The sequence below is a fragment of the Capricornis sumatraensis genome, chromosome 6 (assembly GCF_032405125.1).
Source record: "Capricornis sumatraensis isolate serow.1 chromosome 6, serow.2, whole genome shotgun sequence".
Taxonomy (NCBI): domain Eukaryota; kingdom Metazoa; phylum Chordata; class Mammalia; order Artiodactyla; family Bovidae; genus Capricornis; species Capricornis sumatraensis.
This window is the reverse complement of record NC_091074.1, coordinates 48,843,393-48,862,055: the sequence shown is the minus strand read 5'-3', so window position 1 is coordinate 48,862,055 and position 18,663 is coordinate 48,843,393. Positions and strand designations below refer to the sequence as shown.

Genomic DNA, 18,663 nt, shown 5'->3' with positions numbered 1-18,663 from the left:
ATTTGGCAATAAGGAGTTCATGATCTGAGCCACAGTCAGCTCTTGGTCTTGTTTTTGCTGACTGTATAGAGCTTCTCCACAGGAGAAAAACACAATATTGTACACCAAATCTATCTCAATAAAAATAAAATATGAAAATTAGATTCAGGACATTATATGACTTGCTCATAAGATTCCAATTCAGATCTGCCTGACTCCAGAGACTTTTTATACAAACTCTCACAACTTTTTTCTAAAGCTCACTGTTTCTCTTCTTGTATTACCCTGGGCAAGTCACAATTCCCCCTTCTGTAAATCTCCTCTTCTGAGATAATATGACCAAATTTGGGGTATGTAAGCTAGAGGATAGGAATGCTTTGAAAACTGAAAAGTGCTTTTTAAAACAAGGGACTTGCCCCTAAGGGCCCTGCGGATGCTTCAAAATCTCTCTTCCACAGGGCTGCCACTGTGGAATTTCACTGCTTGACACTCAGTACCAAATGTGCAAAATACTCATGAGAAAGAGCACTGAATTAAATTTCCCTTAATGCATAAGTGAATCATTAGACCATTCTATTTTCTCTAGGGAGAAGTCTCAGGCAGTTGGTAAGCACTGGATATCTAAAGAGACAGACAGGAAAATAAGGGGAAGTGCCCAGAGAAAAGAAGGGCCTTGCAAATTTGATTCCAAGTCACAATTTTGCCAATGGCTTGCTCCAACAACCAGTTTAAGAAATCCTGGGCAAAATTTCTCTCTTACTCCTCCCCTTTTTACTAATTCATATTTATTCAATAAACTTATTAAGTATTACCATGTGCCAAGCATTGTGAGGAGATATAATTCCTGTCTTCAGGAAACTTAGAATTTAGTGATGATTACTTGATTCAGTCCTCTATTATCCTTATTGATATAGGAGTTTAATCTATGAGTGAGTGTGCTTGTATGTGCACATGCTTAATTAAACATGTAGATTATTCATAGTTTAGTTTTCTATAATCAATCAAATGGCTCCTCTGATTAAGACGACCGTTTTACACACCTGTCATAAAACCCAATATGCTGAAATTCTGACTGTACTCATAAACACTTAATTTTAACTTTTGTTTTATAGAATTAGCACACTGTCAGAATTTATCAAGTAGTAGCTATGTAAAATTGCTCTTGGATAATTTTGTAGTAATTAGGTATATAAGAGCAATTAAGAATTTCCCTGGATTTAATCATCAATCCCTAGTACTATATAAGCATTAATAACATCATGGCTGATACCAAAAATTATTCCTGATTATGACTGCTGTTGATCAGAATAACATGTAGTACACTCACTGGCTCATTCTCCTTGTGAATATGTCACAGCTTTCTCAATGAAGACTTATACACGTTAATTTACCAGTCTTACTTGTCTTCTTGAGATTTCAAAGGGAAATTGTGACAGATGCTTAAGTTCTAAGCAATACAATTTCTAGACTTACTGCTCTGTTATTTCACAATCTCATATATGCAGATGTGACTAAATTTCCTGTGGGAGGGAAGTATGTTTATTGTCTCTACAATTTGCCTTAAAAAAAAAAAAAAGCTTTAAACATTTAACACCATAAACCTCCAGAAATGAGATCAGTCATAGCCGTAACCCATAGGACTCTTCCGGAAAGTACCATTGCACAATCATTGTTAAGTAAACAGCCAACACAGAGGAAGAAGTTCAGCTTGTACCTGTCACTCCATTTCATTTAAGTATCAATGCTCTGAGGTTTCTTCAGTTTGAAAGATGGTGGGGCTGTTTGGTGGGATAAGCCATTGACAGCGTGTTTTGTTTTTGGAGGCCTGCTGGTGTCTGGAAATATTTTGTTTTCCACTGTGAGATGTAGAAATGCCACTAGTGTCTGGGAGCTGACTGGCTTGCTTCTTTGGGGTCTGCAGGCAGGGCACACTTTAAATCATGAGAAGACAGCTTATGGGACCACCAGAGACAGCTCCTACTTCTCCCTGCTGCCACCCTGATATCAAACAGCTCAGGCTGGGGAGACAGCTTCATGGTTATTTCCTAATGAAATCTAATGACTGGATCATGGAAGATGGAAATCTTTGTGTTCGAAACTGGCAACTCCAGAGGGGTGAAATGACAGCAAGTAGTGGAAAGTATAGAAACCTACAGGAATAAGGAAGAGGGGCAGAAAACAAGGCAGAGCCCTCAGAAGAGGCCTCTAGTCTCTACCACTGATTTCCAAGATGCAATCAATGAGAATCAATCTGTGAGATTGTTCCGTTTTACAGATGAGATTTTTTCCAAAGCAGGGAGGGAGGCTTCACGGGGAGGGGAGAGGTACCTGCTGTGCTGTGCTGTGTTTAGTCACTTAGTCGTGTCCGACTCTTTGGGACCTCCCGCCAGCCTCCGCTGTCCATAAGGATTCTCCAGGTAAGAATACTGGAGTGGGTTGCCATGGCCTCCTCCAGGGGATCTTCCCAACCCGGGGATCAAACCCAGGTCTCCCGCACTGCAAGAAAATTCTTTATCATTTGAGCCACCAAAGAAGCCCAAGAATACTACAGTGGGTGGCCTATCCCTTTTCCAGGGGATCTTTCAAAGCCAGGAAACAAACTGGGGTCTCCTGCATTGCAGGTGGATTCTCTACCAGCTGAGCTACTGGGGAAGCCCGAGCTGTTTATACAGTTGCAGGAGACAAGGGTTGGGAAGATCCCCTGGAGGAGGGTCTGGCAACCCACTCCAGTATTCTTGCCTAGAGAATCCCATGGACAGAGGAGCCTGGCAGGCTACAGTCCACGGGCTTGTAAAAGAATCAGACACAACTGAAATGACTTAGCACACACATATGTATAACTATGACTGACTCGCATTATTGTACGGCAAAAGTCAACACAGCATTGTTAGGCAGTTATTCTTCAACTAAAAAAAGAAGATGGTTCCAGAGAATTTTCGGCACATCTTGCAGTCTGTCTATCCAATAAACATTATCAACAGAACCTCAATTTTGTCAAGTGTGGCAATGCAGTAAAATATCTGTCTTCCCAGACTCCCTTGCACGTGAGGATGGCCATGGGGTTAAGTTTGGGGTACACCTGTCCTTCACCCTTTCCCCTTAGTTTTGCCTGGAACTGAGACAAGAAACGAATGGAGAACAACAGCATCTGTATTGTGGCCAATACGGAGGTCACAGTGGAGGACGGCAGTCACTGTTAAAGACAGCAAAGCAGAAAGCTGGATGGGCTGGCACACTGTTGGCTCCGTTGGGTTGCTTCTCCTCCCCGTACTTTTAGATGTCTTGTCACATGAGAAAGAGTACACTAGGTAGGCTGCTATAACATGAGGAACAAGTCATGAGAAGGTCTTTGTACAAACATGTATTACAAATAACAGGCTCTCTGGGAAAACTAGGATTGGACAGACCACTCAAAATCTGTGAAACCTACTAACTGCAGGAATAAGAAGATGATAAGAGAAGATCTGGGCAGCCAGTTCAATGTGGCTAGAGGCTCTATGGTGGTTATTAAAAATGCACAAAAATGTTGACTTGAAGTGACGGCTTGCAGGAACTGAGACAGCAGGCAACAGAACCAGTACTTTGGAAGAACTGTGATCTGTCATCAGCTGAAGGCTGGGCAGGCCTGGTGTGTACCTTTCTGGGGAGACAGCTTTGGGATCGTGCACCTTTCAAATTTTATTAAAAGAGAAAAGAAAGGGATCCTGCCTGTGCATCAAATAGGCTGAGGGCTTCTTCATTTCCTCCTTGTATCTCAGCTACTCTTGCCTAGGAAAGATTGTGTGTGAACAAACAGAGTTCCACATTATTCTGACATCATTTCCCTATTTAGCAGTTCACCCAGAGGAGGAACTAGACCATTTACGGAAGTCACTGTTGTTCTGGTGTTCTCCGCGGGCAGTCCAACCTAATCCCTAGAGTTAGGATGTCATGCTCCTACCCCACCCATTCCACTCTCTACACAATGCCCTAGTTGAGTTTCCTAAATAACACACTGGCTTCTTTGCTCGGCAGCATAACACTTAGTGTGGCCCCGTATCCCTTTATAAGCTGGCCTTGCTGGCTCCTCAGCCTCCTCTCTCTATATTCCACGGCTGAGCTGTATATTCCAGTCACACACAAACTGCCTTAGGCTCGTCTCTCTAGGCGTACACCATGCTGCCATTTGTGTTCTTGCCTGTGTATTTTGCTTCCGCTTGCCTGGAATATTGCTTGCCACTTGGCTTCCCCAAAGATCTATTCATCTTCAAATCCCTAGTCAAGGTCACCTCCAGAATCCTTTCTCTGATATTTTCCTCTGAATAAACTGGGAGCTTCTGATACTTTCTGATATTGCATGTATCACATTGCACTGATTAAACAACATTCATGTTTGCCTGGCAAAAGTGGATGATCAATAAACACTTGTTGAATGGAACTTGGCCTCTCCTTGATGGGTCCAGAAGGAGGAAGGTTGTTAAAATACTGTTCTAGGAGTTCCCATGGCATTCTAACAGCCTGGAGTGAATAGGACATTTAAAAAGAAATTATCCATTAGTACCATAACACAATGTACAAATATCAGCTCTCAGGCAACTAATCCAGGCAAAATGCTGAAGCTTGCCCGGGCAAGAGAATAGTCCTAAAGAGAAAGAAAAGACTGAAGAATAAGCTTACACGATTGAAAAGAGTTGTCCTTATGTTTACATCTTAAATAAAAGACTAAAATGTATTAGGAAGTTACCTTGGAGATGCCATCTAAACAGAGACCTGCCAATGCTATCAGCATTCAAATATTAAAAGAAATGACACTTTATCCACCTTACTAATGAAGACCGTTCAAATGGATGAAGTAGATGCTGAATCAACAAAACTGAGTTCTGGTCCTGGGTCATCCACTAGTTAAGGGAACTTGAAAATGCAGTGCTATTAACCTTTTCACTGTATGCCTTTTACAAAATACCTCTTAATAAATATATACATAGAGCACACAACATCTAAGCTCTTTTCAATTAGTATGGCATGAATAAAACTCAATGGACCGCATTTTCTTCATCTATTAGACCAAAGCCCCTCTGAAAAACAACCTTTCATGGCTCTATGTAATGCAACAACATCCACATACAAGTGTATATTTCATGGCTATATACACAAATCATATTTATTTTGATGTGCTTTTGACTTAGGTAGACTAAGAAAGTAGCTTGGAAATGTGGATTTCTTGTTCATGATGCCCATGCACTTTGCCAAGGCAGCAATGCCTAGACATTTAATCCTCTTCCATGTCTCAGTTCTCATATCTAAAAATACAGTGATGACATTTTTCTCTGACCTCTACCTACCACAGGGAGCATAGAGAGGATGGGGATGACAATGTTCATTAAAGCCATGAACTTCTTGAAAGAAAGAACAAATATTCACTGCAGCTATCATGTTAGCAACACTGACACTGCTCGGGGCTTTAAAAATCTAGTTTTATCAGGGATGAACTTCCTTCTAAAGGAAGATCCTATATAATACCATCAAGCAAACTAGTGCAACCAAAGCTGAAAGGCATAGTCAGTAACAGCAACTCATTTAGAGGATCTCTGCTCCCCTCATTCCTAGCACTGAATCACCAACTTGAAAAATATTAGATCAATTTGGCCCTTATCCTAAGGAGTAGTTGATAAGAAATGGTCATGCCAAGAAAGTGTTAGAAAATATTTTCAGAAAAAAAAAAAAAAAAGAAGCTTGGCAGAGGAAGTAAGTACACGTCTGGGTCCCTACTCTTAAATCCTAGCAGAGGACCAGAAGCTAATCCACGACGACTTCCTTTGCTAGTTCGTCACTGCAGCCACTTGACCACCTTCCCGCAAGAGTCAGGATCTCCCCAGTTTGCATGACTATATCTTGATCTCTTCCAGAAAGGCTTGTTGTATGTATTTATTTTAGAGCTGCTATTGTCATCGGCAAAGTCCAGTGGGGTTCCCAGGAAAAATAGGACACAACCTAGGTGAGAAGATAAGGTATAATCTCTTCTTTTGTGTTTAGTTTCACTTGCCTATAGCGGGCCTTGCACTTAACAGGCTGGATTAGAGCTCCCAGTGCAGAACTGCTGTGCCAGACACTTCAGCTTGGCATGCAGAAGCACTGAGCATGACATTGCAATTCAAGATGAGGATGGCATGCCATTTGCAAAAATGCTGCACTGGACCTGCAAGAACTCCTCCCACCCTCCTGTAGGAAAAAATCCTACAAAGAAGCCCAGTTTATGGCCTTTCTGGGAAAGCCCATGCTATAGAGCAGGAGTTGGGGCCTCTCCATTCTTTTATCAAAGAATGAAGCTTTCCTTTACTTCTGAAATGAACTCAGTCTTGTTCTACTGACTCGAACAACACTGGGCAGAAGGACCTTCGTTGGGGACCAACTAGGGAGGATTTGTAACACTATTAGCAGTTTCTTATTAGTCATGGGAATTTTTAACAAGGTGAAAATTAAAAAAAAAAGACCATGATTTCAAGTTTCAACTAAACTTGTGAAAATTCATTATTCAACTAAAAATGAGAAACATGGCAGAAGAGTCTTTTGCTAAGAGGCAGGACAAAATGAGAGGGTAAATCCATTATTTGTATCTTGTTTCATTATTTGTTTGGTGAATGAGAGAGTGTCAATCCCTTTTCTAGTAAATACTTACTAAATGTCTACTCTGGATCAAATATTATGCTTACCCTAAGGCTACAAATATTATTCCTATTCTCAAATAGTCTGATAAAGAAAAGGGAGTAGAAGGAAGAACATTAATTAATTAAGCTCCTACACCGTACCAAGTGCTTTCCTTGTTGAATCCTCATAACAACTGATGAGAGAAGATAGATAAGACTGCCCTCATTTAATGAAAGAGAACTCAAGCTCAATAATTTGTCCAGAGTCACACAGCTGAGTAGATTGGTATTTGCATTCCAATTGGTCTAATTCCAAAATCTTTTTTAGAATTTCTTTAGAAAGCAGAAAAAAAAAAAGACAGGAAACTACCCATTATCCTATCACCATGATTAAAAAAAAAAAAACTGTTAATGTTTTAGAGAATTTCCTTCTATTTTTTTTTCTACCAGTAGGTTAATTTTTGAAATTTTAAAATATGCTTCACAGTTGTAATCAAAGTGTGTGATATTGTATTTCATTGGAACTACGATACCACTGACTGTGAAATGCTCCATTATTCTATACAGCACCAGAAAGAAAAAATCACTGCCAATTACACGATGCCACTGATTGAGATATATTCAGATTTTAGCAGTGTTAAAATATGAAGGTAAAAACTGCGTGTCTTAGAATCAATGACCTAGTCTGTATTCCACAAAGCCAGAACTTCTGTTGTTTGCCTTCCACCCACAGATAAGTGTGGCTTCAGAGCACCTGGATCTCCCCCACATTAGAAGAGCTCCTTGTCAGGGTTGGGAACTCCCCTCAGAAAGCAGTGTTCTGTTTGTCTTTTTCACACATTCATTTCTTTACACATAGTAGGCACTCATGGACTATTTCTTGGTTGAGTAAACACATAACTAAAGCTTGAGAAGAAATTTACTGACAGAAGAAGGTAAACAATAATACCAGAGGCCCAAGTTTTGTTGAGGATAGGGGGTTTGTGTGACCACTGCTGCCAGGTAGAGGGGAGAGGCGATGGATTCCTTATCCATGCTGAGCTCCATCGTGCTGCTTTGTTCTGCCCTCCTGGGAGGTTATTCACACTTTTCCATACACAGCTTGAACACTGATTTAGATTTTGGGGGGATATCACCCATTAATTACAAGTAATAACTCATAGAAAGCAAATTCAGGAATCAGCATGAGACAGATAGAGAACTGACTCGTGTTTCTCAGGCGCTGAAACTCTCAGTTTAAATATACAGTATCACTTCTGCTTAAACAGAATATGTATCTGTCCCTAGGAAGTAAAAGGCTATGTATCTTTTGAGTCTGTGTGATTTAACAACTCAACTTTCTATGGATGCTCACTAAGATATCTGCCTGAGTCAGCAAAATTGGTTCAAGTAAAGAAAAAAAATTAAGCTAAACTTAGTTCTCCATGCATGTGCTAGGTTAACCACATTTTGAAAGCAATCATGACTTCTCTTGCCTTCTTCCCTCTTCTTCCACGAATCCACCCAGTACTCAATGTATCTTTACAACACGTGAAGAACTGTGCTAAATTCTCAAAAAGGAAGAACAATGGGTCAGAAAATTCTGACTTTAGAAAGAAGTTTACACATTACCAATGAAGACAAGTTTTACTCACAGAGAAGTAAATTACAAGTGAGAGAACGCATATGTCGTATAGGAAGTACAGGTGATGCGCAGCCAGTTTAGAGCCAAGACAGATTATGTCCAGCAAGGAGATCAAAAAAGGCTTCAGAGGGAAGTGTCATTTCATCTGGGTCCTGAAGGATGGAGAGGATCTGGGCATATGGGAATGGGGCAAAGACCTGTGAGAGGAGAGGCAGGCACGGGCCAAAGAACCCCTGCTGTTGCCTTTTACACCATTTATTGTCTAAGAAACAAGATGTTATTGTTAGGACCTGTCCACAAGGTGTCAAAAGCCCTGGGTCAAGGAATGGATCATTACCTTGGGCTGACCACTTGTGGGTATCCTAAGTCATCCTATCTTAGGGCCAAAGCCAGGGAGATGCTACAAGATTTCATGCTGGTAAAGTGTGAAATTTTAGAGGAAAGTCATCAAAGCCAGAGCCTGGTGGTATATGACAGGACAGCTGAAATCTACAACAGGTAACTAAGACACTTAATTAAAAGCAACAGCACAGAATCACTTTTCAAAACTCAAGAGACTAACAGTTACTTGCTTACCATGGACATGGATTCCATTTGGTTGAAAAGAGCTTGTTTCTGGCTGATAAGACTTCAGGTGTGATCCTGAGGGCTGCTGGGTATGGGGAGGCTGTGTTCTCTGCATTATTGAAGAAGGAGCTGGAACTCTCCGGGGGCTAATGTGGTGAGGAGATGGAGCAGAAGGTGCAAACCTGAGAAAACAATTATAAAAGGAAACATGAGAGATGTAAAATAGCAGGAGCAAAGACAACGTCTTCAAAGCTAAATTCTAATTCCCTATTCTGACTGTATAAGAGCGTGACAAAAAGCCTTTTTAAAAAAGTCTTAAGACTTTTCTCTCCCATTTTTCAACTACTGAATTCTCAATTGAGATACTGAGAGAATAAAAGAGATCAACAAAGGGAAAATCCAGTCACAGTCTGAGTTTGTCAAGCTTCTTAAAATGCATTTCAAATACTCTGGGCTTGGTGAAATTCAAAGCACCTCTTTTGTCAGACCCCCCTTTCCACTAATTTTTAGACCTGTTTGCATTTTAGGGGAAATATGATTCATATACTTCTGATTCATTTACACTTAGCTCATAAACATTTTGCTTCTTTAGTCCTATTCTCTTTAGACAATATATTTTATTTTGTCAAGTATAAATTAACTTACACCTCAAAGGTCAAGTGTGGTTTGAAATCCAGAACTCAGAGATCTGTGTAGGTTCTGTGTTTGGTAAAGAACATTGCCCAAGGTGTAACAGGAACATGATTTGGGACGTTTTTGCAGTCAGACATGCCCATCTCCATAAGATTACTGGTAGTTTCTGAGGCAGAACATACAGGTGTTTAAATAAAGTGATATTATCAACTAACCTGAGATATAAAATGATAACTATCCATTGATCTTCTAATTGTAAGGGAAATGGCAGGATTTGACTCACTAGGTTTAAAATGACACCTTATACTGTCTAACATTGAAGTTTCCTTGAAGTGTACTTGTGCGAACAATGTTAAAGTTGAGCAATGACCAGGCTATCAAAATTGTCAGGCGGAGAGGGGAGTCAGCCTTTGGACAAGTGTCTGTTCTCTCTCCTAGTTGCTGGCATTCAAAATAAAGTTAACTTTCCTTTTCCAACGCCCCCTCCCCCGGAAAAAAAAACCCAACACTTGATTTGCCAGTTCAGTAGGTAGCTGGCACAAGTGTGATAGAAAAAGGAGCAGGGACTCTGTCAGTGCAGTGAAAGGAAGCATCACGATAATGAGCAGGGAAACTGTGTTAGCAGTGAAGTATTTGATTGTCCTCCAAAAACTCAGGAGGTTGAAAAACTTCAACAGGCTGTTTCTGTATAGAAAGGCAGGCTTTGTTTCATGACAATGTGTAGATGTCACCATATGTATACATCACTTATTTCACAGAAACAGGTCACTTAATTTTCCTGGGCTTTTTGTGTAGGGCCATTGATGAATCAAAGAGAGGACGTTTCGAACCACAGCAGTTAACAAGGTAGAGTTTCTACATTTGTATTGCTGCAGTAAGAAATCATGGGATGAAATCCCATTTCTCTCTGCATTCCCCTTCTTGAGGTCTGATGAGACAATGCAGGAAGATGACATAGGAACCAAGAAGGGAGGATATAGAATAGTTATGGAGAAGAGAAGTCAGAGGCTGCTTAAAGAAACTTGCTGGGTTCGGATGCCTACTTAATCAAGAACATGTATCTTCCCTCTGCTGGAAGAGAACAGTAACTCAGTGTTCTGTGCCTGATAAATATACATTCTCCAAGCACATCATCTTAACTGGAATTAGTCTGAAAAGAGTGCTGAGTGGCCCATTGCTCTGAGAAAAAACAGAGCAAGCTAACCCTGACACTGTCCCCATAAAAACTCACATGCCAAGATTCCCCAAATAGAGGCTATTTTCTTGGGGAACATGTCCTCAGTGTCTCTCACAGGCTGCCCTCAAGCTGTGGAATTGTGAGACCACAGACTTTGGGGCTAGAAGGAGTTCACACCACCAACCAACACCAGAATCCTGTGAGCAGAAGATCGCTAGGGAGGGAGAGAAAGGGGTGGATTTGAATTAGAAGGAAACCTACATCATTGCTAAGTAGCCATCTTTGGCATCTCAAATTTGTGTTTGGCAGGGGTGGGGGGGAAAGAAGCAAGATTCTTTGGCTTCTTAATTGTATTTCTTTGTTTGGGAATAAAAGATGCAACACGCTCTTGGTGGGTTTTCAGTCTCCTCTCCTGGTACTTCTGCCTGTTAAGGACTAACAGAGCAGAGATGTATAGGTGGGGCAGGTTACAGTATTTAGAAGTATGATCTTAGTACCAATAGCTTGAAGGAGGAGAATAATTTTATTTCACAACTCCCTCCTCCACAGCACAATAAATCTAGCTTGTAAATAAAAGTTTGATTAATAAAGAGTAGAAAATGTGTATGGGGAAGGGGAAAGCGGCAAAGACTGTCAGCAATGTAAAACTTTATGTTTTTGTAATTTGCGATGATGTGACTAGCATGAATTATGATCACTAGTCATAAAAAAGTAGCATAGGCAACCAACTAAAAGCACAGAGTTCACGTGAGCATATTAGGAGTCATCTAGAATGTTAATTTCATACAACAGACCTCTGTATCTATATTTAGATTATATATCTATATATAAATTATATATCTATACATCTACCCAGAAAGTATATACTTACATGCTAATTATGAATCATTCTTATCTATTCAGTCACACAAGTTTCACACTGAGCCAGGCTCTCTTGGCTACCACATATTACTTACTATAAAAGTAATGTTGAACAAAGAAAAAAAAATGGGAAAGTACATACACAACAAGATTTTAGCATAGTCTATCTCAGAAACCGGGGGGGAATAAAATAATACTGAGCCCTCAGCGGACCTTACATTTTACTTTTTGCCACTTCAGGCTGGGTTTTACTCCATGTTATTAAAATAAATAAGATTATATGGCATAAAGTTAATATACGTTCAAAATCTAGTATGATACTCTGTATAACACATTAATAAAAATTTAAATATATACCATTCTACATGAAATAAATGCACACCTAAAGTAGTTTTTGCTTTTAAAAGAAAAGTATTGGTACAGAAATTCTAACTTTTACATACATAGAGGAGAAATGAAAAGCAATGAGATGTGATCATGATAATCCAGACAATTGTTAGGAACAAAGAAATAAATAAGAATTTAGCACTAAAAAGTCCACTGTAAGAAATGACTGCATAGATATGACAGACTTTCTAGTACACAGAATCAATTTTGTTATCACCTAAAAAACACAACATAGTATGTTATTGAAAAATCTTACAATCTATAACTTAAACTTAGTTTTTATAAACTTGCTTACTCGTTAACTAGCTTACAAAAATGACAAATAAGAATCAGGTATGAGAGGGCAGGAGAGAAGCAGAAGAGAAAGCTCTGTGGTACAAAGCAAGGCCCTGGGAGCAACCGAAAGCAATCACTAACTTACAGCAAGAGAGATGCCAGGAATGTTGTTTAAAAAGCAAAAAAAAAAAAAACAAAAAAAAAACCTCAAGAAACTTGAGTAGTTTGAAGCCATTTACTTCAAAAGCAAGCAAACAAATAAAAAACATGCATACTTAAATAGAAACTCACTAAGCAAAATATACAATGTTGTTATTGTTACTGAAGGTAGGGTGGAGGGGGCCTCAAAATCCCATTTTCTTAGTGTCTTCACCTATTTTCCAACCTAGTATTTTTAACACATGCACACACATGTCAAATGAACATGATCTGAATATTCTTCCCAAAGGAGAAAGATTTCTTTTTAACTCCAAAGGAGGTGAATTAATTTTTTTGATGATAAAATATAGAATTTTAATGCTGAGTATAAATTGCAGAGATTTATAATTTTCCTCTCATGGAACATTTCATTCCCCCTTCATGTCAAGACAAGATATCATCACTCTCATTCATTCTGAGTGACAGCAGTTTTCCAGAGCCAGAAGACAGGATGTCTGATGTCTTTCTAGGTCCAGCTCTGTCCCCCAGTTGCTGATCTGCAGTTGACATTTCACAGATTTCATTTGACGTAGCTTACCAATCTCTTCTTTGACTTTTATACTTCTTTTAAACAATAGAAAATTATTACATAAAAATGCACATAACAGACTAGAATTTAAAAAAAAAATCACGGCTTATCAGAAGCAGATCACACAATAGCAATCCAGAGAAATGAGTCAACTATTTCCATTCATTTAGTGGAGGAGTTTATATCACCTTAGCATGAGCCGTGTTTCAATGGTTTGGGGGAGGAAAAAAAAAAAAAACCTTAGGTTTCTGCATATATTTATCTATATACCTTGGACACTGTCTAATTATTTGGGGATATGTACTTGGTTATACTCCTTCCTTATTTAACTTATATGCAGAGTACATCATGAGAAACGCTGGGCTGGAAGAAGCACAAGCTGGAATCAAGATTGCAGGGAGAAAGATCAATAACCTCAGATATGCAGATGACACCACCCTTATGGCAGAAAGTGAAGAGGAACTAAAGAGCCTCTTGAAAGTGAAAGTGGAGAGTGAAAAAGTTGGCTTAAAGCTCAACACTCAGAAAACGAAGATCATGGCATCTGGTCCCATCACTTCATGGCAAATGGATGGGGAAACAGTGGAAACAGTGTCAGACTTTATTTTTCTGGGCTCCAAAATCACTGCAGATGGTGACTGCAGCCATGAAATTAAAAGACGCTTACTCCTTGGAAGAAAAGTTATGACCAACCTAGATAGCATATTGACAAGCAGAGACATTACTTTGGCAACAAAGGTTCATCTCGTCAAGGCTATGGTTTTTCCAGTGGTCATGTATGGATGTGAGAGTTGGACTGTGAAGAAAGCTGAGCACCGAAGAATTGATGCTTTTGAACTGTGGTGTTGGAGAAGACTCTTGAGAGTCCTTTGGACTGCAAGGAGATCCAGCCAGTCCATCCTAAATGAGATCAGCCCTGGGATTTCTTTGGAGGGAATGATGTTGAAGCTGAAACTCCAGTACTTTGGCCACCTCATGCAAAGAGTTGACTCATTGGATAAGACCCTGATGCTGGGAGGGAATGGGGGCAGGAGGAGAAGGGGATGACAGAGGATGAGATGGCTGGATGGCATCACCGACTCGATGGATGTGAGTCTGAGTGAACTCCGGGAGTTGGTGATGGACAGGGAGGCCTGGCGTGCTGCGATTCATGGTTGCAAAGAGTTGGACGCGACTGAGCAACTGAACTGACTGAACTGATGCTCCTTCCCTTCTGCTGCCTGCTCCCCTTCTCTGTTCACACTGAGCTTCCCCGCTTTGCAGTAAGGTGCTGCTACTGCTGCTAAGTCACTTCAGTCGTGTCCGACTCTGTGCGACCCCATAGATGGCAGCCCACCAGGGTCCCCCATCCCTGGGATTCTCCAGGCAAGAATACTGGAGTGGGTTGCCATTTCCTTCTCCAATGCATGAAAGTGAAAAGTGAAAGCGATGTTGCTCAGTCGTGTCCGACTCTTAAGGAACCCATGGACTGCAGCCTGCCAGGCTCCTCCATCCATGGGATTTTCCAGGCAAGAGTACTGGAGTGGGGTGCCATAAGGTGGGCCAGAAGTAAAGAGCTCTCCTGCACATGCTGTACTCAATCTTAGACTGTTTCGTAGAACAATAGGCCCCAACTGAAACATGTAGAACTGGTGAAATTCATGTGCAGAGAAATTGCAAATGGCAGAAAAAGCAGATGGATGTCATAGAAGACAGATGGACGAGAAGTCAGATCCCCTAGGCTTGGAGTGTAGCTTTACCCCTTACTATAATAGCTAGCTAATCTTGAATAAATTCCCGACTTCTCACAGCCTCAATTTCAAGTGCAAAATACTCTCAACTCTTACTGGGGGGTCATAAAATCTGAGATAACATACTTATTTATTCATTCATGAGTTATTTATCGAGCACCAACGAAGTTCTTCGGGTGCACTGAGTGAGTGAAATTCATACAGTTGTGTCTGACTCTTTGTGACCCCATGAACTATACAGTCCATAGAATTCCCTAGGCCAGAATCCTGGAGTGGGTAGCCTTTCTCTTCTCCAGGGATCTTCCCAACCCAGGCATCGAACCCAGGTCTCCCACAGTGCAGGTGGATTCTTCACCAGCTGAGCCACAAGGGAAGCGGAAGAATACTGGAGTGGGTAGCCTATCCTTCTCCAGTGGATCTTCCCAACCTGGGAATTGAACTGGGGTCTCCTGCATTGCAGGTGGATTCCTTACCAACTGAGCTCTCAGGGAAGGTGCACTAGAGATACAGTAATAAACGACACTGAGCTTAGGGAACCTCTGCTGTGGTGAGAGGAGACAGGCAATACACAAGTTTAAATCCACAAGCTGTGTACTGAGCTAGAAGAAAGGAGTACTGCAGAGAAAAACAAAGAATGGAAGGTGGAGGGATGGGAGGGTAACTATGAACAATTTTACATTAGGTATCAAAGTCCTTTAAACAATGAATATTTGACACGTTTTGGATGATCAATACATGTTTATGGAATGACTTCTCTGAACAGAGGGTACATTTAAGGTATCTCTGATTTAAAATATACCCAATGCTTAAGAGCTATCTAACACAATAGCATTGTGCTAGAATATCTATTAAGCTCCAAAAAAAAAAACAAAAACAAACTTAGGACTCTTTTCTCCCTTGACTATTTCAATATGGAAAGAGGCTCAAAGAAAGTGAGGTATTTACTCATCTGGTTAATTTTCTAGTTCTAGGCACACTTAGTTGTGGTTTTCCAGCTTTTCCAACCAGTTATCCTCAGCTCACAAATCCATACAACCATAGAATATTTGAGTTGAAGGACATTGGTGCACCATCGTATCTGGCCCAGAGACATGAAATGGTTTGCCAAAGTCACACAGTTAGTTCTCCAGATATCACTTTATCCCAATAATGTGAGACGTATTCTAACGGAGATGCAAAGCAAAGCAGAGAGACGAGTTGAGGGAGCAAGGAAGAGGATTCCTATGGGCCTCTGAGGTTTTGTTCCTCACCGTCAGGTGATGAGGATGGGCGGGGGATGGGCATCAGCAAGCTACTGCCTTTAAGAAATCTGACTATGTGTTTCCCAGTTTGCTTTGGTGAAGTTGCTCGGTTTGAAAATGGGGTTCTTTGTGCCCAAGCCAGGCTTATACCTTTATTTATTTATTTATTTTTTCTGTTAACTTCTTTTTTTTTTTTTTAAATTTTAAAATCTTTAATTCTTACATGTGTTCCCAAACATGACCCCCCCTCCCACCTCCCTCCCCATAACATCTCTGTGGGTCATCCCCATGCACCAGCCCCAAGCATGCTGTATCCTGCGTCAGACATAGACTGGCGATTCAATTCTTACATGATAGTATACATGATAGAATGCCATTCTCCCAAATCATCCCACCCTCTCTCTCTCCCTCTGAGTCCAAAAGTCCATTATACACAGCTGTGTCTTTTTTCCTGTCTTGCATACAGGGTCATCATTGCCATCTTTCTAAATTCCATATATATGTGTTAGTATACTGTATTGGTGTTTTTCTTTCTGGCTTACTTCACTCTGTATAATCGGCTCCAGTTTCATCCATCTCATCAGAACTGATTCAAATGAATCCTTTTTAACGGCTAAGTAATACTCCATTGTGTATATGTACCACAGCTTTCTTATCCATTCCTCTGCTGATGGACATCTAGGTTGTTTCCATGTCCTGGCTATTATAAACAGTGCTGCGATGAACATTGGGGTACATGTGTCTCTTTCAATTCTGCTTTCCTCAGTGTGTATGCCCAGCAGTGGGATTGCTGGGTCATAAGGTAGTTCTATTTGCAATTTTTTAAGGAATCTCCACACTGTTCTCCATAGTGGCTGTACTAGTTTGCATTCCCACCAACAGTGTAGGAGGGTTCCCTTTTCTCCACACCCTCTCCAGCATTTATTGCTTGCAGATTTTTGGATCACAGACATTCTGACTGGTGTGAAGTGGTACCTCATTGTGGTTTTGATTTGCATTTCTCTGATAATGAGTGATGTTGAGCATCTTTTCATGTGTTTGTTAGCCATCCGTATGTCTTCTTTGGAGAAATGTCTATTTAGTTCTTTGGCCCATTTTTTGATTGGGCCGTTTATTTTTCTGGAATTGAGCTGCAGGAGTTGCTTGTATATTTTTGAGATTAGTTGTTTGTCAGTTGCTTCATTTGCTATTATTTTCTCCCATTCAGAAGGCTGTCTTTTCACCTTGCTTATAGTTTCCTTTGTTGTGCAGAAGCTTTTAATTTTAATTAGATCCCATTTGTTTATTTTTGCTTTTATTTCCAGAATTCTGGGAGGTGGATCATAGAGGATCCTGCTGTGATTTATGTCTGAGAGTGTTTTGCCTATGTTCTCCTCTAGGAGTTTTATAGTTTCTGGTCTTACATTTAGATCTTTAATCCATTTTGAGTTTATTTTTGTGTGCGGTGTTAGAAAGTGATCTAGTTTCATTCTTACAAGTGGTTGACCAGTTTTCCCAGCACCACTTGTTAAAGAGATTGTCTTTACTCCATTGTATATTCTTGTCTCCTTTGTCAAAGATAAGGTGTCCATATGTGTGTGGATTTATCTCTGGGCTTTCTATTTTGTTCCATTGATCTATATGTCTGTCTTTGTGCCAGCACCATACTGTTTTGATGACTGTGGCTTTGTAGTAGAGCCTGAAGTCAGGCAAGTTGATTCCTCCAGTTCCATTCTTCTTTCTCAAGATTGCTTTGGCAATTCGAGGTTTTTTGTATTTCCATACAAATCTTGAAATGATTTGTTCTAGTTCTGTGAAAAATATGGCTGGTAGCTTGATAGGGATTGCATTGAATTTGTAAATTGCTTTGGGTCGTATACTCATTTTCACTATATTGATTCTTCCGATCCATGAACATGGTATATTTCTCCATCTATTAGTGTCCTCTTTGATTTCTTTCATCAGTGTTTTATAGTTTTCTATATATAGGTCTCTAGTTTCTTTGGGTAGATATATTCCTAAGTATTTTATTCTTTTCATTGCAATGGTGAATGGAATTGTTTCCTTAATTTCTTTTTCTACTTTCTCATTATTAGTGTATAGGAATGCAAGGAATTTCTGTGTGTTGATTTTATATCCTGCAACTTTACTATATCATTGATGAGCTCTAGTAATTTTGTGGTGGAGTCTTTAGGGTTTTCCATGTAGAGGATCACGTCATCTGCAAACAGTGAGAGTTTTACTTCTTCTTTTCCAATTTGGATTCCTTTTATTTCTTTTTCTGCTCTGATTGCTGTGGCCAAAACTTCCAGAACTATGTTGAATAGTAGCGGTGAAAGTGGACACCCTTGTCTTGTTCCTGACTTTAGGGGAAATGCTTTCAATTTTTCACCATTGAGGATAATCTTTGCTGTGGGTTTGTCATATATAGCTTTTATTATGTTGAGGTATGTTCCTTCTATTCCTGCTTTCTGGAGAGTTTTTATCATAAATGGATGTTGAATTTTGTCAAAGGCCTTCTCTGCATCTATTGAGATGATCATATGGTTTTTATTTTTCAATTTGTTAATGTGGTGAATTACATTGATTGATTTGCGGATATTGAAGAATCCTTGCATCCCTGAGATAAAGCCCACTTGGTCATGGTGTATGATCTTTTTAATGTGTTGTTGGATTCTGATTGCTAGAATTTTGTTGAGGATTTTTGCATCTATGTTCATCAGTGATATTGGCCTGTAGTTTTCTTTTTTTGTGACATCTTTGTCAGGGTTTGGGATTAGGGTGATGGTGGCCTCATAGAATGAGTTTGGAAGTTGACCTTCCTCTGCAATTTTCTGGAAGAGTTTGGGTAGGATAGGT

At 40.0% G+C, this 18,663-nt stretch overlaps 1 protein-coding gene across 1 annotated transcript in view; it reads right to left on the bottom strand.

The window, feature by feature from the left end:
- GLIS3 (GLIS family zinc finger 3) overlaps positions 1 to 18,663 on the bottom strand; it is a 477,578-nt gene that overhangs the window by 25,009 nt on the left and 433,906 nt on the right. Inside the window, exon 8 of the mRNA XM_068974601.1 lies at positions 8,803 to 8,975. Coding sequence (XP_068830702.1) covers positions 8,803 to 8,975 — 173 coding nt within the window. The remainder of the gene's footprint in view (positions 1 to 8,802; positions 8,976 to 18,663) is intronic.